The following is a 22,659-nucleotide window of genomic DNA, read 5'->3' as shown; positions in this document are numbered from 1 at the left end:
TATAGGCATCTCTAATATTATCCTAACCATTTCACAAGGTGTAAGTAAAATTATTGCATACTGAATTGACTGATCTGCAATAAATAAACAAGGGCGTAGCTATAGGTGGTGCAGTCCCCATGAGCCCTAGTGCTTCAGAGAACCTATAAGACCCTCTGTCATTTGTCCTGTAATGTATTTTATATTGGTGCCCTCATAGGGGGGTTTTCACAGATCATGCTAACCTAGGCACTCGGACTGAATACACTCCATTAGGGTATGGACACATGGGCAAAAAAGACCCTAAAAAAGCTCAGTTTCCAGCTTTCATTGACATCAATGGACAATGCTCAACACATGAAAACAGCGCTCACATTGAAGTCAATTGGAGTTTGAAAAATCACATTAAAAAAAATTTCAGTTTCCGAGGCTGTTTTTCAAGGCGATTTATGCCCCTGGTTTTTATAACTGTGTAAACATGTCCTTAGGGTAGGGTCACATGTAGCGCATCTGCAGGGTATTTCAAGCTGCGGATGCGCCGCTGACCATCAATGTGTCCTGCATGTCTGCTCTTAGCAGCAATCCACTGCTATGAGCAGACACACAGAGATCTGCCAGTCTGTAGTAAACTGCGCGCGCATGGGCAGTTTACTCACAGACATTGTTTTTGCTCCCCTGCTCCCTAAGCTAGGCCTAGAATGACCATGATGTCTGAGAGTAAACTGCGCATGCACTCACTGTTCACTACAGACACGCAGGACACACGGGCACAGCAGGGAGATCACGCTAGTGACAGTCAGCGGCGCATTGTGAAATACCCTTAGAGGGATTCCATAAGTGTCTTAACTTTTTTATATGCAGATTTTGCTACAGATTCACAGTGGATCTCACCTCCATACACAGATAGTGGATAACAAATCCACTACACAATGAGCAGCTGTAAATATGCAGGTAAAATTCACAGCAGTTCTGACCCATGTGGGCTCACCCACAGCATGGCAGCAGCAGGTAAAAGTATTCAGCATTTTTGTACTCACTCTAAGTCCCCCCCCCAACACTGCTACCCTAGGCACAGGCCTACAGGTGCCTAATGGCAAATACCACCAAGAGCCCATGTGCTTCAAGTTATGCCTTTTATAAAGAGCAATGTCTGTTCCCTTTTTCACAGTCCATAGCATAGGTCACCAACGCCATCTTTACTAAAGGAGATTACAATTCTGTGTAGTCTGGAATTGTGAAAGAATGTTGTACAATTGTTTTTCTGCACTAAATGTTTTGCAATAGTGTCCAAAAGTCATTGTGCTATCATAAACCAGAAAGTTATGTGTAAATGGATGAGTACAATTTGTACAGCCAAAAAAAAATAACCAAATGGCTGTCCGGGCATGCTTGGAGTTGTAGTTTGGCAACAGCTGGAGGCCCCCTGGTTAGGAAACACAAAATTAGGGTTTCATGGCTATGTATCTTCCTATACAAGCCATCAATCGCTGTGAGGAGGATAGTGGTGGTCATGTCAACAACTCTTTACAGTTCCTGACATGGACAGGTGGCAGCAGAGAGCACTGTGGTCAGACTAGAAAGAACTACTCAACTCCCTCTGAAGAATACAGCAGCTGATAAGTACTGGAAGGATTAAGATTTTTATATATAAGTAATTTACAAATCTGTATAACTTTCTGCCACCAGTATATTTGAAAACATTTGTTTTCCACCGGAGTACCCCTTTAAGCTATGTAGTATCCCACAGATATGGATGAACGTCTTGTCTTACACTGAGTAGTTCAGTCTTCCAAGTCGTGCTGGAAGGAGTGGCGTATTGGCAGTAAAAACACAATACTTATATTACAGTTAAGCCAACAAACAAAGGTGGAGCTGTGGTTTGCACAAACGATCCTAATTCTCAGCTATAGTTTACTATTGTAGAACCAAAGGATCCATAGGTGTAACCTGACAACGCAGCGTAACCATTCATTAGAGCATTATTAGCTTGGAAGCAGATCAATGTTCTCCATGAATGATCATGTATGCTGCAATGATGGCTGGCAGGCAATACATCATCTTACATTGCAGAGCTCTGTTTGAGCCACTACGGCACCCAGTAGTCACATGTTTTGTCACATGACTGCGGCTGACTATATTATGTACAAGGTGTCTGTTGAGCGTATTTAGCAGTTGTAATAGCAGAAAATTTTATAAATGCTGTCTGCTTTCTTCATAAGGCTGGGATTCCACTTGGTTTAAAGGGGGACTACCGTGGAATATTTTATTTTATTTTTTAAATCAACTGGTGCCAGAAAGTTAAACAGATTTGTAAATCACTTGTAAAAAAAATCTTAATCCTTCCAGCACTTTTTAGTGGCTGTATACTAAAGAGAAATCCAAAAAGAAATGCATTTCCTCTAGTGTCCTGACCACAGTGCTCTCTGCTGTCCATTTTAGGAACTGTCCAGAGAAGCATATGTTTGCTATGAGGATTTTCTCCAGTTCCTAAAATGGACAGCAGAGGTCAGCAGAGAGCACTGTGGTCAGGACATCACAGGAAATGCATTTCTTATTTGGATTTCTCTTTAGTTTACAGCCCCTAAAAAATACTGGAAGGATTAAGATTTTTTAATAGAAGTCATTTACAAATCTGTTTAACTTTCTGGCACCAGTAGATTTTAAAAAATTAAAAAAAAATAAAAAAGTTTTCCACGGTAGTACCCCTTTAACAAAAAAATAAATGAATTTCTTGTGGTGTTTTTTTTTTTCATCCTTTTGTAGCGTTTTTAGACTTTTTCTAAAATCGCAGAGGATATGGCGTTTTTTTCAGGAAACTTAGAAGTAAAAATGCAAAAAAATAAAAAAAATGTGGATTTCAAATTGACATTTTATCTAGCAGGGTTTTTATTTTTTTTACTTTTTCAATAAAATAGAGTCACATGATAAGTTGCACAGATGAATCACATGACTTGCAATGAAAAGAAAAAAAGAAAAAAAACACTTGGGGGGGATTTTTCCAAACCTGTGCAGGGAAACAGTGGCGCAGTTGCCCATAGCAACCAGATAGCTTTTTTGATTCTTAAAAAGGCCTCTGAAAACCAAGAGAAGCGATCTGATTGGTTGCTATAGGCAACTGCTCCACTTTTTCTCTGTGCAGGCATTTATAAAATGTTCCCCACTATTTACTAAATAAATAAAAAAAAAATAATAAAAAGTAATTTACAAACTGCATCTTGTTGGTAAGAATCTACGGGGCAGTTTTTTTTGTCGTGTTTTTTTTTCTGCCCAAAAAAACAATCCAGACAAAAGTGGCGTAGAATTCCAGCTTAAGACCATATTCACACAGTGGAATTTCCGAGCAAAATTCCGTGGAGTTATTCCGATCAGAGATGCAGCTGCAGCAAAGTCCCTGCAGCTGCAGCAATGTTTCTGCCGCAGAGATCCTGATTTGGGCCTCCGCAGGAACAACAAACCTGTTCATTGTTTCTGAAAATTCGGAAAGGCATATCCGAGAGGTCCTAGGAGGATATTTATCAAAACCTGTCCAGAGGAAAAGTTGCTGAGTTGCCCATAGCAACCAATCAGATTTCTTCTTTCATTTTTAACAAGGCCTCTGCAAAATGAAAGAAGCGATCTGATTGGTTGCTATGGGCAACTCAGCAACTTTTCCTCTGGACAGGTTTTGATAAATCTGCCCCTAGTGCCGCTGAATCAAGCAAATGTGCGGAATGTCCACCTGTATTTTCCGCCCATTTTTGGCCGTGTAAACATGGCCATAAGGCACCCCAGCATGTGAAATACACATGTAATTCTGATCAAATATGGCTTTATCTCTATAGACTTTAATGGTCATTTACCACCTGCAAAATAAATAAAAGATGTAGTTTTTTTGAGCCAAAGCTATGTGCATTCACACGGAAAGCGAATTATAAAAGGAAGAACTTATATTTTTAAGTAAATGAGGAACAGCTGCAATACCAGACGCTGCGCATGTACAAAGATGGCGCTGGAAAAAGCTGGCGCATGTACAAAGATGGCGCTGGAAAAATCCTTTCTTCCAATCCCAGACATCAAGATAGATCAGTGTTTCCCAACCAAGGTGCCTCCAGCTGTTGCAAAACTACAACTCCCAGCATGCCCGGACAGCCAAAGGCTGTCCGGGTATGCTGGGAGTTGTAGTTTTGCAGCAGCTGGAGGCACGCTGGCTGGAAAAAGGCTTTCCGGGCATGCTGGGTGCTGTAGTTTTGCAACAGCGGGAGGGACCCTGGCTGGGAAACACTGTGATAGGCGATTGCTTGGGGGTCCTACCTCTGGATCATATCAGGGAGCTGCATAAATCGTACACCCGTAATATAATATTATACATACACGGAGGAGGGTAATAAGCTGCAGCAGCTGACACCCGTGGATCAGCTCATGTATGGAATCCTGGATCTTCTCGATGCACAAAAGCCATCTGCCGTGTTTTACATAGAACGTTCACACTAACAATTTGATTTATATTTTTTCAGCTATTGAAAAACTACCACAAATGGAGGAAGGAGTGTCCAGAAATTAGTGCCGACTTACGCCCATCTTCCCTCCTTAAACTCTATGCTGCTGGCTACCATGGCGTACTGAGGTCAAGGGATGCGTATGGAAGCAAAGTTCTTATTTATAGAATTGGTAAATATAAATCATATAAGGTTAATGCCATGGACACCTTTGCATTGAATAATTTCAATCGATCTAAAACTTCCATGAGACTACTCCTTTAATTGAATTTATGACATGTCGTGGGGATCCATCAGATCAGCTCCTTTAGGCTAGGATTCCACTTGGATTTTTTTCTGGCAGTTTTTGGAAATCTGTCGCTGCAGTTTTTGAGCCAAAGTCAGAAGTGGATCCATAAGGGAGGAGAGGTGTAAGTCCTTCCTTTATATGTCCTATTCCTTTTCAATACACTTCTGGCTTTGGCTGAAAAACTGCAGTGGCAGAATTCCAAAAACTGCCAGAAAAAAAAACAAGTGGAAACTTAGCCTTAGGCTAGAGAAACTGAGCAAAGGTTTTAACCCCTTAAGGACCAAGGGCGTACGCCCATGGGAATTTCGGTCCCCGACGCGCGCCGGGCGGGGACGAGACCGGGGTGACTGCTGATATCTATCAGCAGGCACCTCGCGCAAATGCCTAGGGGGGTCATCAGACCCCCCCATGTCAGCGATCGCCGCAAATCGCAAGTGAATTCACACTTGCGATTTGCGACTATTCCGGGTCATACGGGTCTATAGTGGTCTCTAAACTGTAACCCTCCAGATGTTGCAAAACTGCAACTCCCAGCATGCCCAGAGAGCTGTTTAGGCATGCTGGGAGTTGCAGTTTTGCAACAGCTGGAGGTCTACAGTTTGAGACCCCTGCACAGTGATCTCTATACTGTGCTCCTCCAGATCTTGCAAAACTACAACTGATAGCATGCCCACACAGCAGTTTGCTGTCTGGGTATGCTGGGAGTTGTAGTTTTGCAACATCTGGAGGTCCACAGTTTGGAGACCACTGTGCAGTGGTCTCTAAACTATAGCTCTCCAGATGTTGCAAAACTGCAACTCCCAGCATGCCTAAACAGCAAACAGCTGTCTCGGCATGCTGGCAGTTGTAGTTGCGTACCTCCAGCTGTTGCATAACTACATCTCCCAGCATGCCTTTTGGCGATCAGTACATGCTGGGAGTTGAAGTTATGCAACAGCTGGAGGCACACTGGTTGGAAAATACTGAGTTAGGTAACAGAACCTAACTGAAGGTTTTCCAACCAGTGTGCCTACAGCTGTTGCAAAAGTACAACTCACAGCATGCACGGTCTGTCAGTACATGCTGGGAGTTGTAGTTTTGAAACAGCTGGAGGTTCCCCCCCCCCCCCCATGTGAATGTACAGGGTAGATTCACACTGGCGGGTTTACAGTAAGTAGCAAACTCCTAGCGGTAAATTCACTGTAAACCTCTGCCAGTGTGAATGTACCCTAAAAACACTACACTACACTACACTAACACATTATAAAGGGTAAAACACTACATATACACCCCCTTACACTGTCCCCTCAATAAAAATAAAAAACGTATTGTATGGCAGTGTTTCCAAAACAGAGCCTCCAGCTGTTGCAAAACAACAACTCACAGCATTTCTGGATAGCCACTGACTGTCCAGGCATGCTGGGAGCTTAGCAACAGCTGGAGGCACCCTGTTTGGGAATCAGTGGCGTAGAATACCCCTATGTCCACCCCTGTGCAATCCCTAATTTAGTCCTCAAATGCACATGGCACTCTCTCACTTCAGATTCCTGTCGTATTTCAAGGAAACAGTTTAGGGCCACATATGGGGTATCTCCGTACTCGGGAGAAATTGCACTACTAATTTTGGGGGCTTTTTTTCCTTTTACCCCTTATGCCATGTTGAAGGCAGCATCAACATACGATGCTTTTTTATGTCAGGGCCATCGCATAAACGGCTATCCGGCAGCGCAGACTGCTTCAGCTGCCACCGGATAGCCGTTTTACGGTGCCCCGTGTGGTCCGCTGACGATCACTTACCTGTTCTCGGGGCTCCGGCACGTCCTCTTCGGGATCCTCTGCATGGTCGGCGCTCTCCATCGTCATCATCACGCACGCCGTCCCGTCATCCAATAGGAGCGGCGAGCGTAGCGACGTGATGGCGGCGACGGAGAGCGAGGATGCTGGGGAAGCAGAGGCCTTGCCGGGACACCCCGGGGACGCGGCAACAGCGATGGAAGGCGACATCCAGGGCAGCGGTGACGAGCGGTGACGGTCCGGAGCGGCGGGGACAGGTGAGTACAACTTCCTCTACCAGTGGTCTTCAACCTGCGGACCTCCAGATGTTGCAAAACTACAACTCCCAGCATGCCCGGACAGCCGTTGGCTGTCCGGGCATGCTGGGTGTTGTAGTTTTGCAACATCCGGAGGTCCACAGGTTGTAGACCACTGTCCTATACTTTACATTGCACTCAACATACGATGGTTTCAACAATCGATGGTCCATTTGGAACGGATTACCATCGTATGTTGAGTGACCACTGTATTGTCTGGAAGAAGACTGTGATTATAAATGGAGGAAACGTAGTTGTACTGCAGATGGCACTTTACCAGGGGCATTTATTGCTGGTCCTTGACGTTGTGTATGGTTGTCATTGACTGGAAATATTATGGGATCTTTGGCATGCATTGTTTGAGATGCATTGTACTTCTAATATTCTTTGAATTTACAATAAGTGTATATAACACTGTGTATAGTAATATTATTACATCAATATTTTCCTTGTTTTCAGAAAAATGGGAACCAAAGCAGTTTACGGTATATGAAGTATTTCGAGTGAGCCTCATAACGTCTGAGCTTCTAGTGAAGGAAGCAGAGTCTCAGAGGAACGGTATTAAGGCAATATTCGATTTACAGGGATGGAGATTAGTTCACGCATTTCAGATCAGCCCAACTATTGCCAAAAGGATTGCTGCAGTCATGACAGTAGGTGAAGCTTTTTTTTTTAATTACATTTCATTAAAGGGGTTATATAAGGTGATTTTAGTACTTACCTGCCAGACAGTAATGGACATGCTTAGGATCTGTGATTGTCTTGGGGTTAACTGGCCATGTTGTAAGTCCACCATAATGCTTTTTGTGAAATGGCTATTTCCTTGTGTGAGGTCGTTTTCACCCATTCTTTGCTGTGAATAGACCAGTGTTTTCTAACCAGGGTGCCTCCAGCTGTTGCAAAACTAAAATTCACTGCAGAATGATTTCTTTCCCACCTAGCGGTCGCTCCACCCATTGAAGCAGCACAGACTCCCTTTCATTACCTGACTAGTGATGTAATGTCTTGGGTCTTACTGCAACCTGGGAAAAGCTGAGACGACACTCATTTTGTATGCTGTTAAAAATAATCATTATGGCAAAGATCACATAAGAATTGCAAGACCACCATGAAACACAGGTACAGACACTATATTATGAGCTACACTAACTTTACAGCCCCTGTAGCATAGTCAAATAAAAAATAAATAAATAAAAAACTGGAATACCCCTTAACGATGCAGGACGTATATTTACGACATATTTGCGACATGTGAATAAAAGTAATAAAAGTTTGAATCACCACTCTTTTCCCATAAAAAAAAATGTAAATAAAAATAAACATATGTGGTATCACCGCGTGCGTAAATGTCTAAACTATAAAAATGTAATGTTAATTAAACCGCACAATCAATGGCGTACATGTAAAAAAAAATTCCAAAGTCCAAAATTGCGCATTTTTGGTCACTTTGTATACCCTAATTTTTTTTTATAAAAAGCAATCAAAAATCCCATCAAAACAAAAATGGTACCGATAAAAACTTCAGATCACAATGCAAAAATTGAGCCCCATACATCCCTGTATATGGAAAAATAAAAAAGTTATGGGAGTCCGAAGATGATAATTTTACACATACTAATTTTGATGCATGTAGTTATGTTTTTTTAATTAGCGAAATAAAATAAAACCTATGTAAATTAGGTATCCTTGTAACCCCCAAAATTTACAAAATGGCGCTTTTTTTCCAAATTTGCCCCACAAATATTTTTTTTTCTGGTTTTGCCGTAAATTTTGTAGTGAAATGATTGATGCAATTATAAAGTACAATTGGTGGCGCAAAAAATAAGCCCTCATATGGGTCTGTATGTGCAAAATTGAAAGCATTATGATTTTTAGAAGGTAAAAATTAAAGTGGAAAAACCCTGCGTCCTTAAGGGGTTAAGCTTTCATAGGCTGTGTCTACATAACGCATATTTGCAGTGGAATTTACAGCAAAAAATTTTAACCTCACACTGTGGACAAAAAGGGATTTTCTGTACTTACGGCTCATGTTTTCATCCATCATAAGAAAAAATACAATTCAGTACTATTGCAGTTAAAGATATTTGATACGAATTAGAAAGCTACTGGATTTGTGTAGATTCCAAATATAGTATTAGAGATGACAGATGTTGCAGTATAGACACAGATGTGTTCGGTATAAGCTGTACACAGCACATAAGCCTTTTACATCCCTCCATCGGCTCTACCAGTCCTCTCCCTTCTTACCCACACCATCCCAGTTATCACCACTTTTTGCTTTGAGTATGTTCATTTGGTTTTTACAAACAGTATAATTTGAAGAATATCAGAATAGAAGATAGTAAAAGACAGGATTTTGAAAAATTCCACACTTCATTAAAGGAAGAAATGTCCCGGGTGGCCAAATTTAGATCATAAACATTGTAGATGTAAAAGAACTTTCATGTCATGTATCAATTCCAGAATGAATGGATCCAAAATCCCATGAGGGCAAGGTAACTGTGTGTAGATCTGTACTGTGCAGCTTCCACGGAACTCAAAGAGAGCTGTATAAGGTTGGCGTAAACTCCACCTAGTGGCTGTTGGAGGTACATTAAATTTTAATGTTAAAAGAGGCTGGCCCATGATAAAATACTAAATCACATTATTCAAAAAGAATGGAAAAACAGAATCAGTGGGAATTATTTGAAAAAATTACATATACCGTGCCCACGCAATGGCAGTTTGTGCAGGCTCCATTGTCTTAAAGGGGTACTACGGTGTTTTGAACATTTTGTTCAGAACGCTCGGAGGCCGTGGCCGTGACGTCACGACCACTGCTGCAGGAACCCGGCGTTTTTTTAGAATGCCGGGTGCTGCGAGAGATCGCTTCGGGGTGGGGGGGTGGAGGGGGGTCCCCGCAGCGGGGTCCCAGCAGCAGGACCCCTGCGATCAGGGAATAAGGTGTCTAGCAGCTGAGTACCCCTTTAAAGTGATGCTGCCATTATGCAAAACTTTTGACATGTTACAGGGACATGTCAAAAGTTTTAATCAGTAAAACAAAAGAAGAACAGGCGCTCCCTTGTGGAGAATTAACGGGATCACAGGTGCGTGAGAAGGGAGGGTAAAAATGAAGGCTCACCCTGCCAGGTTGTGCAAATTCCCACACATCAAGGATCTGCGTTTGTAGTATAGAGAACTGGGTCTGCAGCCTTCCTGGAATCGACAGAAATGCAGAGGCGAAAGCTTCAGGGGTGCAGGAATACAGGCGCTGACCAAGAAGGGGACCAGTGGAGCCAGGTAGATATCAAACAGCTTTAATCCAATGCGACGCGTTTCACCGCGCTTGCGCGGTTTCATCAGGCATTGGATTAAAGCTGTTTGATATCTACCTGGCTCCACTGGTCCCCTTCTTGGTCAGCACCTGTATTCCTGCACCCCTGAAGCTTTCGCCTCTGCAAAAGTTTTAATCAGTCAGTATCTGAGAGTTGAGACTCCTACGATCTTGTAGCACGTGTCACTCCTCTGCTGTCCGTGATCCTTGTCCGGTTGCAGGACACAGCTTTATTATAAGTCTATGGGGAAGTATCCTGCAACTGGATGGAGATTGTGGCCAGCTGGGAAGTGAAGCATTGTACCATGGCTGGGCTCTGGACATTCACTGACATTGACCAATCAAAACTTTTGACATATCCTTTTATCGTGTCAAAAGGTTTTGTATAAAGACAGGGACACTTATAAAATAAATCTGAAAGCTCAGCAACTTTACAATTACAATTGTTTAGTCTTGAGAAGAGACGTTTAAGGGGGGATATGATAAACGTATATAAGTATATTAATGGCCCATACAAAAAATATGGAGAAAAACTGTTCCAGGTTAAACCCCCCCAAAGGACGAGGGGGCACTCCCTCCGTCTGGAGAAGAAAAAGTTTAGTCTCAAGGGGCGACACGCCTTCTTTACCATGAGAACTGTGAATTTATGGAACGGTCTACCTCAGGAACTGGTCACAGCAGGAACAATTAACAGCTTTAAAACAGGATTAGATACATTCATGGAACAAAATAAGATTAATGCTTATGAAGAAATATAAAATCCCATCCCTTCCCCAATATCGCGCCACACCCCTACCCCTTAATTCCCTGGTTGAACTTGATGGACATATGTCTTTTTTCGACCGTACTAACTATGTAACTATGTAACTTTCATGTATTTTCTTACACCCATAAAACATGACTATTACTAATTACTATTCTTAATTAGCACAATACATATCTGGTATTCCCATAGATAAACTGTTGATGAACAATGGGGGAGATTTATCAAAACCTGTGCAGAGGAAAAGTTGACCAGTTGCCCATAGCAACCAATCAGATTGTTTCTTTTAATTTTTAAATAGGCCTCTGAAAATTAATCTGGTTGCTATGGGCAACCTGTTAATTTTTCCTCTATACAGGTTTTGATAAATCTCTTTACATGTGTTCCTATTTGTGTTTATTTTTACTATTATAACATTGTTTATTTTTTTCCTTAAAGAAGTGCTCCTGAATAGTTTTTTTTTTTACCATATAATGATAACTCATCACCCAACCAAGATAACAGGTAGAAGCCCATTACAAGAAGACAGGCTGAAGCTGCATCTCATAGGAATACACTGGGACTTAGCTCTATGCCTCTGGTCTATCATCTGCTGCACTTAGGACTCACAGAAGAGTCCTCTGTCCTTGCAAAATAACTGGAGCGCTTCTTTAAATCCTGAAAAAAATATAACACTTAATGATGTATATGCTGTATGCTAAATGTATATGCTTACAAGGTGATAACAGGTTGTTATTATATATATTTATTCTGTCAGGACTCTTTCCCACTTAAAGTCCGAGGGATACATCTTATAAATGAGCCTCTTCTCTTCTATCCTGTATATTCATTAATCAAGCCATTTCTTCCTGAAAAGATCAAGGAAAGGGTGAGTGAGATATAATGGCACTGATGGATGCTTTGTGGCTGTCACTTATTATAAAGGCATTGCATTGTTACGGGAGGTTATGGGTTTCTAATATAATGGGGGCACTGTTGCTGGCACTTATAATGCACTCATAGATTATGGGGTTACTGCAGGTGACACTGTACGGACATTGTGGCTGTCACTATTTTGGATGTTCTGTGGCTGTCACAGGTTATGAGGACAGCATAGTTCCACTGGTTATACCTTATGGACAACACAGTTCGTCACAGGTTATGTACCGTATTTTTCGTCATATAAGACGCTCCGGCATATAAGACGCACCTAATTTTATAGGAAAAAAATCTAGAAAATAAAGATTCTGAACCAAATACAATGTAAAGTATAGGACAGTGATCTTCAACCTGCGGACCTTCAGATGTTACAAAACTACAACTCCCAGCATGCCGGGGAGTTGTAGTTTTGCAACATCTGGAGGTCCGCTGGTTGAAGACCACTGGTATAGGAGGTAGTACTCACGTGTCCCCGCCGCTCCAGACCCGTCACTGCTGCCCTGGATGTCGCCCTCCATCGATGTCGCCGCGTCCCCGAGGTGTCCCCGTCGCTCCGGAACATCTCTGCTGCCCGGTATCCTCACTCTCCGTCGCCGCCATGACGTTGGTATGCACGCCGCTACACACGTCGCTCCAATGAGATGATGAGACGGCGTGTGCGCGACGACGTGATGACGACGAGGGAGAGTGCCGGTCATGCAGGGGATCCCGGCACGGAGCAGACAACGAGGAGGCAGGTAAGATCCCTCCTGGTGTCCTGCAAGCTGTTGGGGACGCCACGATGTCCTGTATTAGCCGTTGTCCCGGCCGTTGATGGCCACAGGAACTGCTGCGATAGGTGCATATACGCCTTATAAGACACACTAACTTTTTTGGGGAAGTTTTGGGGAAGAAAAAGTGTGTCTTATACGGCAAAAAATACGGTATATTTTACTGATATTCTTCCTTTCTATTTCCAAATCGGTAGATTCCCTCATAGGATGCAATGTAGCCTATATTCACAGGATATAAGGGTGCCATGACTGGTACTGTAACAGGACACAATGACTGTGCAGTCTCTCATATTACAATAAAAGCTGAGAAATAGAATTATTTTGTATAGTGTCCCATGAGATCAGCCATGACTCTTCTCTCCGTTTCACACAATGCCTACTTCTATCTGGCTGTCTAGGTCATCTGGCGGTCAACCAAAAATACAGAAACTGAGCGGAAAATCCTGTATTCTCTGCAGAATTTCTAAAAGGCTGTTTCTTACAGGAGCAATATAGAAAATCCTGCAGACTGACAAACTATGGTCAGGTTTTAATTTTTTATTTTTTTTTCTAGGTTTCATGTTTCTTCTTTCTTTTTACAACTGGTGGATAAGATAGCCATTAGCTCCCTTCCATGCTGTTTTTTCCTGCAGGCCACAAACTGGTTTACATTGTTACAGTGATTTAATGTAAACCTGATTTAAAGGGGTTCTCCGGTGCTTAAACATTTTATCCCCTATCCAAAGGATAGGGGATAAGATGCCTGATTGCGGGAGTCCCGCCGCTGGAGACCCCGGGATCATGCAAGCGGCACCCCGTTTGTAATCAGTCCCCGGAGCGTGTTCGCTCCGGGACTGATTACGGGCGACGACAGGGCGGGCGGCGTGTGACGTCACGCCTGCGCCGGCGTGTGACGTCACGCTCCGCCCCGCAATTCAAGCCTACGGGGGGGGGGGGGGGGGCGTGATAGCCTGTAGGCTTGCATTGAGGGGCGGAGCGTGGCGTCACACGCCGGCGCAGGCGTGATGTCACACGCCGCCCGCCCTGCAGTCGCCAGTAATCAGTCCCGGAGAGAACACGCTCCGGGGACTGATTACAAACGGGGTGCCGCGTGCATGATCCCGGGAGTCCCCAGCGGCGGGACTCCCGCGATCAGGCATCTTATGCCCTATCCTTTGGATAGGGGATAAGATGTTTAAGCACCGGAGAACCCTGCAGGAAAAAACAGCAGGGAAGGGAGCGAATGGCTATCTTCTCCACCACCATTTCTAGCTGTATCTATCTCCTGAGAACTTGGATACAGTAAAAAGTAGAGCTTGTCCCCTGAGATTATGGGCCCCATAGCAGCCACTATGGCCACAAGAGCAGTAGTTACAAAAAATCTTAGATGGGAGTTTATTGTTCTGCTTATAAGTTGTAAAAAGAAAGAAGAAATACAAAACCTAGATGTTTATGGTGTACCCTGAACCCCATAAGGGAATATGTGCAATATATGGTGGATTTATTGAGCCATGACCTGGGGATATTTCTGAAGAACGTTACATATTATTATATTTTTATATAGCAGTCGTTGTTCCCCCCTCTCATATTTTTTTGTATGTGTCTTTTTGTGTTTTTATGGGGTTATTTATTTTTGTACATTACTATTTTATAATTAATTTTTCTAAAAACCTGTGCAGTGTGGTACATTGTGTGGGACTGTAACATAATAGATTGGGCACAGACTGGTTTAGGCCTGCAGCCTCCGTACACAGGGAGCGTGCTCAGACTATAAGTGGCCCGCCCCAGTCACATGATGACATCACTGCACACTACCACTTTTGTCATGCCGCTCATTTCCTTAACATGCCAGGTTTCTCTTAGACTGACCACACCAGCCTGTGGCCTATGAGACAGTGCCAAAGGGTGCAAAATTACTTAGTGGTGTACTAGAGAGAAAAAAATGCCTAAAAAGGTGAAAATATATTCCCCCCCCCCCCCCCCCCCCCAAGATTTAGTACTTTATTAGATAATGAGCAACTGCAGATTCTCAGAAATATTTGTGAGATGAATTTTTCGCAACATCTGACCCCACATAAGAAATAAAATAAATTCTACCTTCATCATTTCTCATTATGTATCATATTGAATTTATTTCTGCTTTCTTTCAGGTCCATCTACATGGTAGCAACTACGTGCCAACTCTTCACCAGCACTTTGCAGAGAATATTCTCCCTCCAGAGTATGGTGGGACGGGACCACCTATGAATGATCTATGCAAAGAATGGACTGACCACATCATGAACTCTGAGGACTACCTGATCAGTATATCTGAGAGTGGTACACTCTCGGCCTCTTCACCATAAATGATATACAGGGTGAAGATTCAGAGGAAGACATGGAATGACACCACATCCTCCAGGTGCTTTACTGAAGAGGAGGAATAATACATTCACATTGGTGGATTTATGTTCCTAAGGCTGAGGTGGACATTTCCGTCACATGAAGCCACTGTACCAAATATTATCATTCCATTGTATCTTAGGAAACAAGGCTGAAAACTTATTAATAGACGTTATCAGTTCAGTATATGAAACATTTTTATTGTTTGCAATTGAATTTACTGCCATGTGTTTTTAGGTATTTATTTATGTACCTTTAAATCATCTCAATATTCAATAGGGCAGGTAAAGGCAACCTTCCACACATCAGATGTTTTGGACTACATCTCTTGTGATGCTTTGGCAGCATTTTGGCTACAAGAGCATCATGGGAGACGTAGTCTATATCATCTGCAGGGCCAAAGGTTGCCTATGCCTACAATAGGATTTTGTGGATTTTAGAATGAAGAAACACATCTCATTTATGGCATTGTACTTGGTATACTAAGAACTAATCATCATCTCAAAAAACAATAATTAACTACTACAAATATTGTAGATCTTTATATGAAGATGTAGACTTACCAGTTATTATAAATGTCAGTATCAATCCTTTATAGATCATAGGGTGAATGGGGTTTACTGGGCATTTTCCTTTAAAGGGGTTGTCCTGCCTTACCCTATTTTTAGTCATGGGCTCAGGCTGGTCTTCAAACTAAAAAAGTTATACTCCCATGCCTCGATTCCCCACAGTGCCACCCTGACAGTTCCTGGTACCGTCTGAACATCATTCCCTTACATCCTAAACAGCAGCACATGTGGGGTAATTCCGCCCATGTGAACTGGTAGGACAGACAGAATGTTAATGAAGTTAAGCATAAAGTAATTAAAGGAAATATGCAGCCATAACAACTTATCCCCTATTCATAGGATAGGGGATAAGTATTTGATCGTGGGGGGGGGTCCGACCACTGGGACCCCACGATCTCCTGCACGGAGCTTCGGCTCTGCCGCGGCTCTCCCATGCAGGAGGCGTGCAAGCTGAAGCCGAAATACCTACTCCATGTAGTTCTATGGGTGAGGCGGGGAGGCAGCATTCGTGCATCCCCGCCTCTCCCATAGAGCTGTATGGGAAGGGGGAGTACCGTCGACCTCACAGAGCGGCAATGCCGGGGCCCATTTGGGAGATTGCGGGGGATCCCAGTGTTCAGACCCCCACTATCAAATACTTATCTGTGGATAGGGGATAAGTTGTTATGGCTGCAGCTGTCCTTTAAACCATTAATGATCTCTCCACCTCCTACCTATAAGAGGAGACACCTCCCCAACAGCATTGTGTTTTTTTCTGTCCTTTGGACAGGTAGACAGATGGTGGCACATGCCCTTTGGAGACTGCCTTATTTTTTCCCCTGTGGGAGGCTGTCTAACTTTTTTCTGGATGCCTGGACAAGGTTTGTTCCAGATCCCTGGGTCCTGAATATTATCAGGACAGGGTACAACGAAAAGAAATTAACCTTAAGAAACTAATCACAGCTCAGCAAAACTAGGTGACAACCAGTATGGATACCTTTATTTAAAGAGAGAAGTGCCACTAGCACTAGCCTATCCTCTTTTCCTGGTGCATAGATATGTAGAAAAAAAGAATGGAGCTCCAACCCTTATTAGTCAAATATTACTAAAAGCCTGAGCCCCTCTTAGGTGATAGAAAGAACTGGCAGGTCATGCCCATAATCAATTATGCCTTTTGACCTCCTGATAATGTATTTTTGCCCCTTACAGCTTCCCATTACGCCTAATGGCAAGTCTGCCTAGTTATACCAACCTTCTCCCTACATACCTAGACAGCTTGAGTGCCTATTTGGGGGCTAAATATTTCTTAAATGTTTATGACTTCTATGTAAGACCAAATTATATATTCATAAACTCTAAATGGAAAAGGATACTTGTAAAACTTATCAGTAAGGTCTTTGAGTAGGTATTGAGGCTTTGGAGGGTTCTTTGCTTACGCAAGACTGTATTAACCTAAGGATCTCTGTGGATTCTGCCAAGATATAACTTGTCCTATATGAATTAGTCCTCCGTCTGTGAGATATCACAGTATCCAGTGAGTGTATTTATATATGGGACCAGGTGGATGATGACACCACTTTTTATGTACTGTCTATGCATTAACAAAGCATATTTCAGTTTACAAGGGTTTAAGTCACTAATGCTTTAAATACTACTGTTAAGACAACAAAACAAAGTGCACATTAGTCAGTTATATGTATATTAGTGTCACATGATTTTTGTGTAAAAGGACTTATGAAGGCAGACTACACTGTGATGCAGTGGTCTCTGTAAATTTCTTTTGGGTATCAAGAACTAATGGTAAATAGAAAAAAAACTAAGAAACTTAATAGGAAATATAGCATTTATAATATATATATATATATATATATATATATATATATATATATATATATATTGTAAGGTTTCACCCTTGGGATAGCTCTGGGATCGTCCTTGACACAGCCACAGGACATGTTTCTACTTCATTCAGCAGGCAAACAACAGTTCTTTATGTAAGTCTGGCTCCTCGCCAGCTTTATTAGACAGGTTGCAGGATAAATAAAAACATAACACAGGAACAAACAAAATCCTAGACCGTCCATTCACTAACTAAACAACCCAGCATGCCCTGTCTATCAACTGGTGGGCTTTTTCCTGCCAGTTAAAACATATGTTTCCTGCAACCTTTTACTCACTGTTCAAACACAGCGTTTGCAGCCTCTTGCTATGTGTGCTAAGACTCCTTGTCTTGTCCACTACACTGTTGTGGGTGTCACTCACAGCCCTGGCTGTGTGCTCCTCACAGGACCCCTGCCTCCCCCTAAAGCCACCTTGCTGTCTTCTGGGGAGAGCCCAGACTATTCTGTTTCCTTTCCTTATAACTACACTTCCCACAATTCTGCTGGCCTCATTAATTAGGCACCTGATGAGCATCTCTGCTACCTCACCTAGGAGAAAGGACTGCGAAAAACACCCTTTCATTGCCCTCAAACCTGCCTCAAAATATATATATATATATATATATATATATATATATATATATATATATGTATATATAAAGTAAAAACAAAAAGGAAAAATAGCCAGCACAACAACCTAATACACAGGTGCCCGCTGCTGTGGCAAATACAAAATGTACAAACAAGAAAGTTGTAACAGCACTCTAGGTCAAAAAATGGAGGCTCTCACTGTTGCAACTTTCTTGTTTGTACATTTTGTATTTGCCACAGCAGCGGGCACCTGTGTATTAGGTTGTTGTGCTGGCTATTTTTCCTTTTTGTTTTTACTTTATAAATTGGGGGGTGTGGCACCCTCTTTAGCCGTGCACCCCACCCCTCTCAGACTGGAGGTGGTTTAGTCAATGGCTGATCCAACATGTCACACAGTCAGAGGCTATATGCACAGCAGAGGTGAGTTATCATGTTAGGGTCCCATCCGATATGAGGCCACCTCCGCGTGGTGGATGGGGGGACACATTTTGATCAAAAAGTGCGCTGAGAGCCTCCATTTTTTGACCTAGAGTGCTGTTGCAACTTTCTTGTTTGTATATGTATATATATATATCATTTAAACATATTGTGCCAATGTCCATAGAAAATGACTTCAAACAGTAAGATGGCAGTGCCCGACCCTGAACAGCACCAATTTCGGTGGCACAATTTATATGTCCAGTTTTTGACAGTTTATGATTTCTTAAATTTTTTCTGTGGCCCACAAGGTACAAACGTTTAGGGACCTCTGCTGTATGGATTACACAAACAAGTCAGATAGCAAAACCATATGTAGGGAGATTTATCAGACCTGTGCAGAGGAAAGGTTGCCCATAGCAACCAATCAGATCGCTTTTTTTCATTTTAAAAAATGCTTCCGAAAATTTAGGAAGAAATCTGATTGGTTGCTATGGGCAACTGCTCCACTTTTCCTCTGCACAGGTTTAGATAAATCTCCCCAATGATTCACTATTTGTCTGTACCTCATTCTCTTCTTGTTTCTATCTGTAGAAATACTGTATTTTTATACATTTGGGGAATAAAAGGTTTTAATGCTGTGACAATATTTAAAATAGTTTTTCTTTGAACAACACATAACTTTATTATCCAGGCATAGGATAGACAATAATATAATCTCTGGAGGGCCAATGACTGGGATTCCCAGAGATCACGAGCTGCCGCTGCGTTCAGCTATATAGGACTGATGTATATAGCAAGTTCCATCACTTGGGTATGTCAGTTCCATAGAGGTAATGGCAGTGTGCATAGTATACTGTCAGGCCATTCAAGTGGGTCCAAGTCGTGGTGCTTCAAGCTATTATGTACTGTATCATTTATCATGTAGATCAGTGTTTCCCAACCAGTGTGCCTCCAGCTGTTGCAAAACTACAACTCCCAGCATGCCCGGACAGCCTTTGGCTGTCCGGGCATGCCGGGAGTTGTAGTTTTGCAACAGCTGGAGGCACACTGGTTGGGAAACACTGATCTACATAGATAAGTGTTGCTCATGGAAAAAAAATGAAATAGAAATAATGCTCTGTAGACATCTGTGTAAGAGGCTCGTGCAGTGCTAGTTTTCCTGTCAAAGTGACAAACACCTTGCCAAAACCCGACATACTCTATCCTAAGTGGTTGGAGTCTGCGGGACACCGCCGGTGACTGTCATGCGATGGATCTGGCACAGTATTGTGGCTGCTAATATAAATAGAAGACACAATTCATATTTGAACAGAGCCTACAGAAAATAAATGCTGATATGGCTACTTTGTTTAAAGGGGTACTCCCGTGGAAATTTTTTTTTTTTTTTTTTTTAAATCAACTGGTGCCAGAAAGTTAAACAGTTAAAAGTTAAAAGTAAATTATTTCTATTAAAAAATCTTAATCCTTCCAGTACTTATTAGCTGCTGAATACTACAGAGGAAATGGTTTTCTTTTTGGAACACAGTGCTCTCTGCTGACATCTCTGTCCATTGTAGGAACTGTCCAGAGCAGGATATGTATGCTATGGGGATTTTCTCCTACTCTGGACAGTTCTTAAAAATGGACAGAGATGTCAGCAGAGAGCACTGTGGTCATGATGTCAGCAGAGAGCTCTGTGTTCCAAAAAGAAAACCCTTTCCTCTGTAGTATTCAGTAGCTAATAAGTACAGGAAGGATAAAGATTTTTTAATAGAAGTAATTTACAAATCTGTTTAACTTTGTGGTGCCAGTTGATTTAAAAAAAAAAAAGTTTTCCACAGGAGTACCCCTTTAAAGGGGATGTCTACCTTTGCTACAGTTTATTACTGCTCCTTTGTTTCTGAAATAAAACATGAAACAACTTTGTAAATAATCTTTATAGAATAAAAAAAATATATAAACTTCTATGTTATTGTGTCTAGAGATCCTTTGCAAAGCTATAATCAGGGCTCAAGTCCTGGGAACTGAGTTCCTGCACTTTTTTCCACTGCAGGAACACTATTCAGATTAGCAGAAGTCCTACAGGACCAACCCTTGAGTGGAAATCTTGGGTGAGTTCCCATACTTTTTTCCCCAGGACTTGACCCCTGGCTATAATGTTGTGAGTAACCTCACAAGCAAAGTCTAAAACCAGTGTCAGGGTACGGTCCCACCATGCTTTGCAAAATCTGCTGCAGGAAATATGCTACGTATTTTTCGATGAGCATACAGAGAGGGCTACCAGGCGGGCAGCCCTGAGTGTTCAGTGTGTCACAGTCATGCCTGCGCGGGGACCTCATTACACAAACTACTGTGGCGGGGAAGCCCTCTTTGAATGCTCATTGGAGAATACACTGCGTAAGCTCTCCGTGGGACTGTACCCTTAGGTTATGTTCACGTGCTTATTTTGCTGCAGATTTTCTGCAGCAGACTTTCCTCCCAATTTAAGTCAATGGGTAGTAAAATCAGCTGCGAAAAACCTGTAGCAAATTATGCAGCAGAATATGCACGTGTGAACATATCCTTAAAGAGTTTCTCTGTGAGTAGATAAATATCGGATCACTAGAATTCCTGTGACCTTCCTTAGCATTGAAAACACCGGCCTCCACCTACAGAAGAGAATGTGGGGTAACAGTGAGGATTACAGAAGGCTAGAGCTTATTCAGTGCCCTGGTATATAACCCGATGTAAATGCTATTTTATATATTTCCAGAGTATCCCTATAAAGTCGGTTACACTGGAAAGCTCCTGTTCCGCAAATACAGTGTTAGTGTCGGGGCCCATCTTCATAGGGAGGCCATGGAGCGGCAGATGGGATGGATGGTGTACTGTACTATGTGTGCTACACCTATTTATTGTAAGCCTTTGCAGCACGTCTTGTAGCGGCACGTTTTGTATGGTCAGTCACTGGAGAAATAGCTGTTTATTCATTGGATGAAAATCTTGTGTAAATTCTCTAGGTGAAGTCTCCGCCAACACTTAAACGGGAACTCCTGTGGAAACAAGTGGAAAACAAATGGTGCCAGAAAGTTAAACAGATTTGTAAATTACTTCTATTTCAAAATCTGAAGCCTCCAGTGACACATCATTCAGCGGTCACAGACCGTGCTCCTCAGCACCGCGTTGCCGGCTGTTAGCCGTACTTCTATACTTCACACCTCCGCAGCAATGTATCTCTGAGGAAGGTCCGATAATAGGACCGAAACGTCAGGTTTTGTATATAAGATTGCCAATAAAAATGTATTCACATTTCAACTACTTTGAGTGTCAAGTTTTCTTCTCTTATTTGACAAGATGGTTTGGGAACCTACATGTGCACCAAAAGATTGGAGAGTGCCATATTTCTCTCTTTGCCTTCCAGTACTTATCAGCTGCTGTATACTACAGAGAAATTTGTGAAGTTCTTTCCAGTCTGACCACAGTGCTCTCTGCTGACACCTCTGTCCGTGTCAGGAACTGTTCAGAGTAGAAGCAAATCCCCATAGCAAACCTATCCTGCTCTGGACAGTTCCTGACATGAACAGAGGTAGCAGCAGAGAGCACTGTGGTCAGACTGGAAAGAACTTCACAAATTTCTCTGAAGTATAGCTGTAGTATACAGCAGCTGATAAATACTAGAAGGATTAAGATTTTTTAAATAGAGGTAATTTACAAATCTGTATAACTTTATGGAACCACCAGTTGATTTGAAATTTTTTTTTTCCAGCGGAGATCCCCTTAAAGGGGCACTCCGGCGCTTAGACATCTTTTCCCCTATCCAAAGGACATCTTTTCCCCTACCCTGGGGACCCCCGTGATCTTGCACACCGCACCCCATTAAAATCAGTCCTTGGAGCGTGTTCGCTCCGGGTCTGATTACTGGCGATCACAGGGCCGGAGTGTTGTGACGTCAAGGCTCCGCCCCCTGCAATGCAATCCTATGGGAAGGGGCATGACAGCTGACGTCACACAGGGCGGAGCCTTGAAATCACAACGCTCCGGCCCCGTGATCGCCAGTAATCAGACCCGGAACGAACACGCTCCAGGGACTGATTTTAATGGGGTGCGGCGTGCAAGATCACAGGGGTCCCCAGCGGTCTTTTGGATAGGGGATAAGATGTCTAAGCGCCGGAGTACCCTTTTAAGGGTACGTTTACACGTAAGCAGATTTGATGCGCAGGATTTGATGCACAGGATTTTCTGCTGCAGATTTCAATGTAAACTAAATGACTGAGCACGGCTTCTAATCTGCAGTTACAAATCCTGTGCATCAAATCTGTGCA

General features: G+C 42.6%; 1 protein-coding gene across 2 annotated transcripts in view; it reads left to right on the top strand.

Moving 5' to 3' along the window:
* The window catches only part of TTPA (alpha tocopherol transfer protein), a 53,438-nt gene extending 31,753 nt beyond the window's left edge, over positions 1-21,685 (top strand). The window contains exons 2-6 of one of the 2 annotated variants that reach the window (XR_008844246.1): positions 4,473-4,626; positions 7,272-7,465; positions 11,646-11,756; positions 14,709-14,959; positions 21,358-21,685. Coding sequence is in view for 1 of the 2 variants with exons in the window: in XM_056522031.1 (XP_056378006.1) it covers positions 4,473-4,626; positions 7,272-7,465; positions 11,646-11,756; positions 14,709-14,903 (654 nt within the window). In the remaining variant the exon portion in view is untranslated. Of the gene's footprint in view, positions 1-4,472; positions 4,627-7,271; positions 7,466-11,645; positions 11,757-14,708; positions 17,331-21,357 lie in introns of those variants that run through there. The other variant, XM_056522031.1, reaches the window with a different exon arrangement.
* The last annotated feature ends 974 nt before the right edge of the window (positions 21,686-22,659 follow it).

The sequence above is a fragment of the Hyla sarda genome, chromosome 5 (genome assembly GCF_029499605.1).
Source record: "Hyla sarda isolate aHylSar1 chromosome 5, aHylSar1.hap1, whole genome shotgun sequence".
Lineage (NCBI taxonomy): Eukaryota > Metazoa > Chordata > Amphibia > Anura > Hylidae > Hyla > Hyla sarda.
Note: the sequence above shows the minus strand (reverse complement) of the source record. Positions and strands in the feature narration are given on the sequence as shown.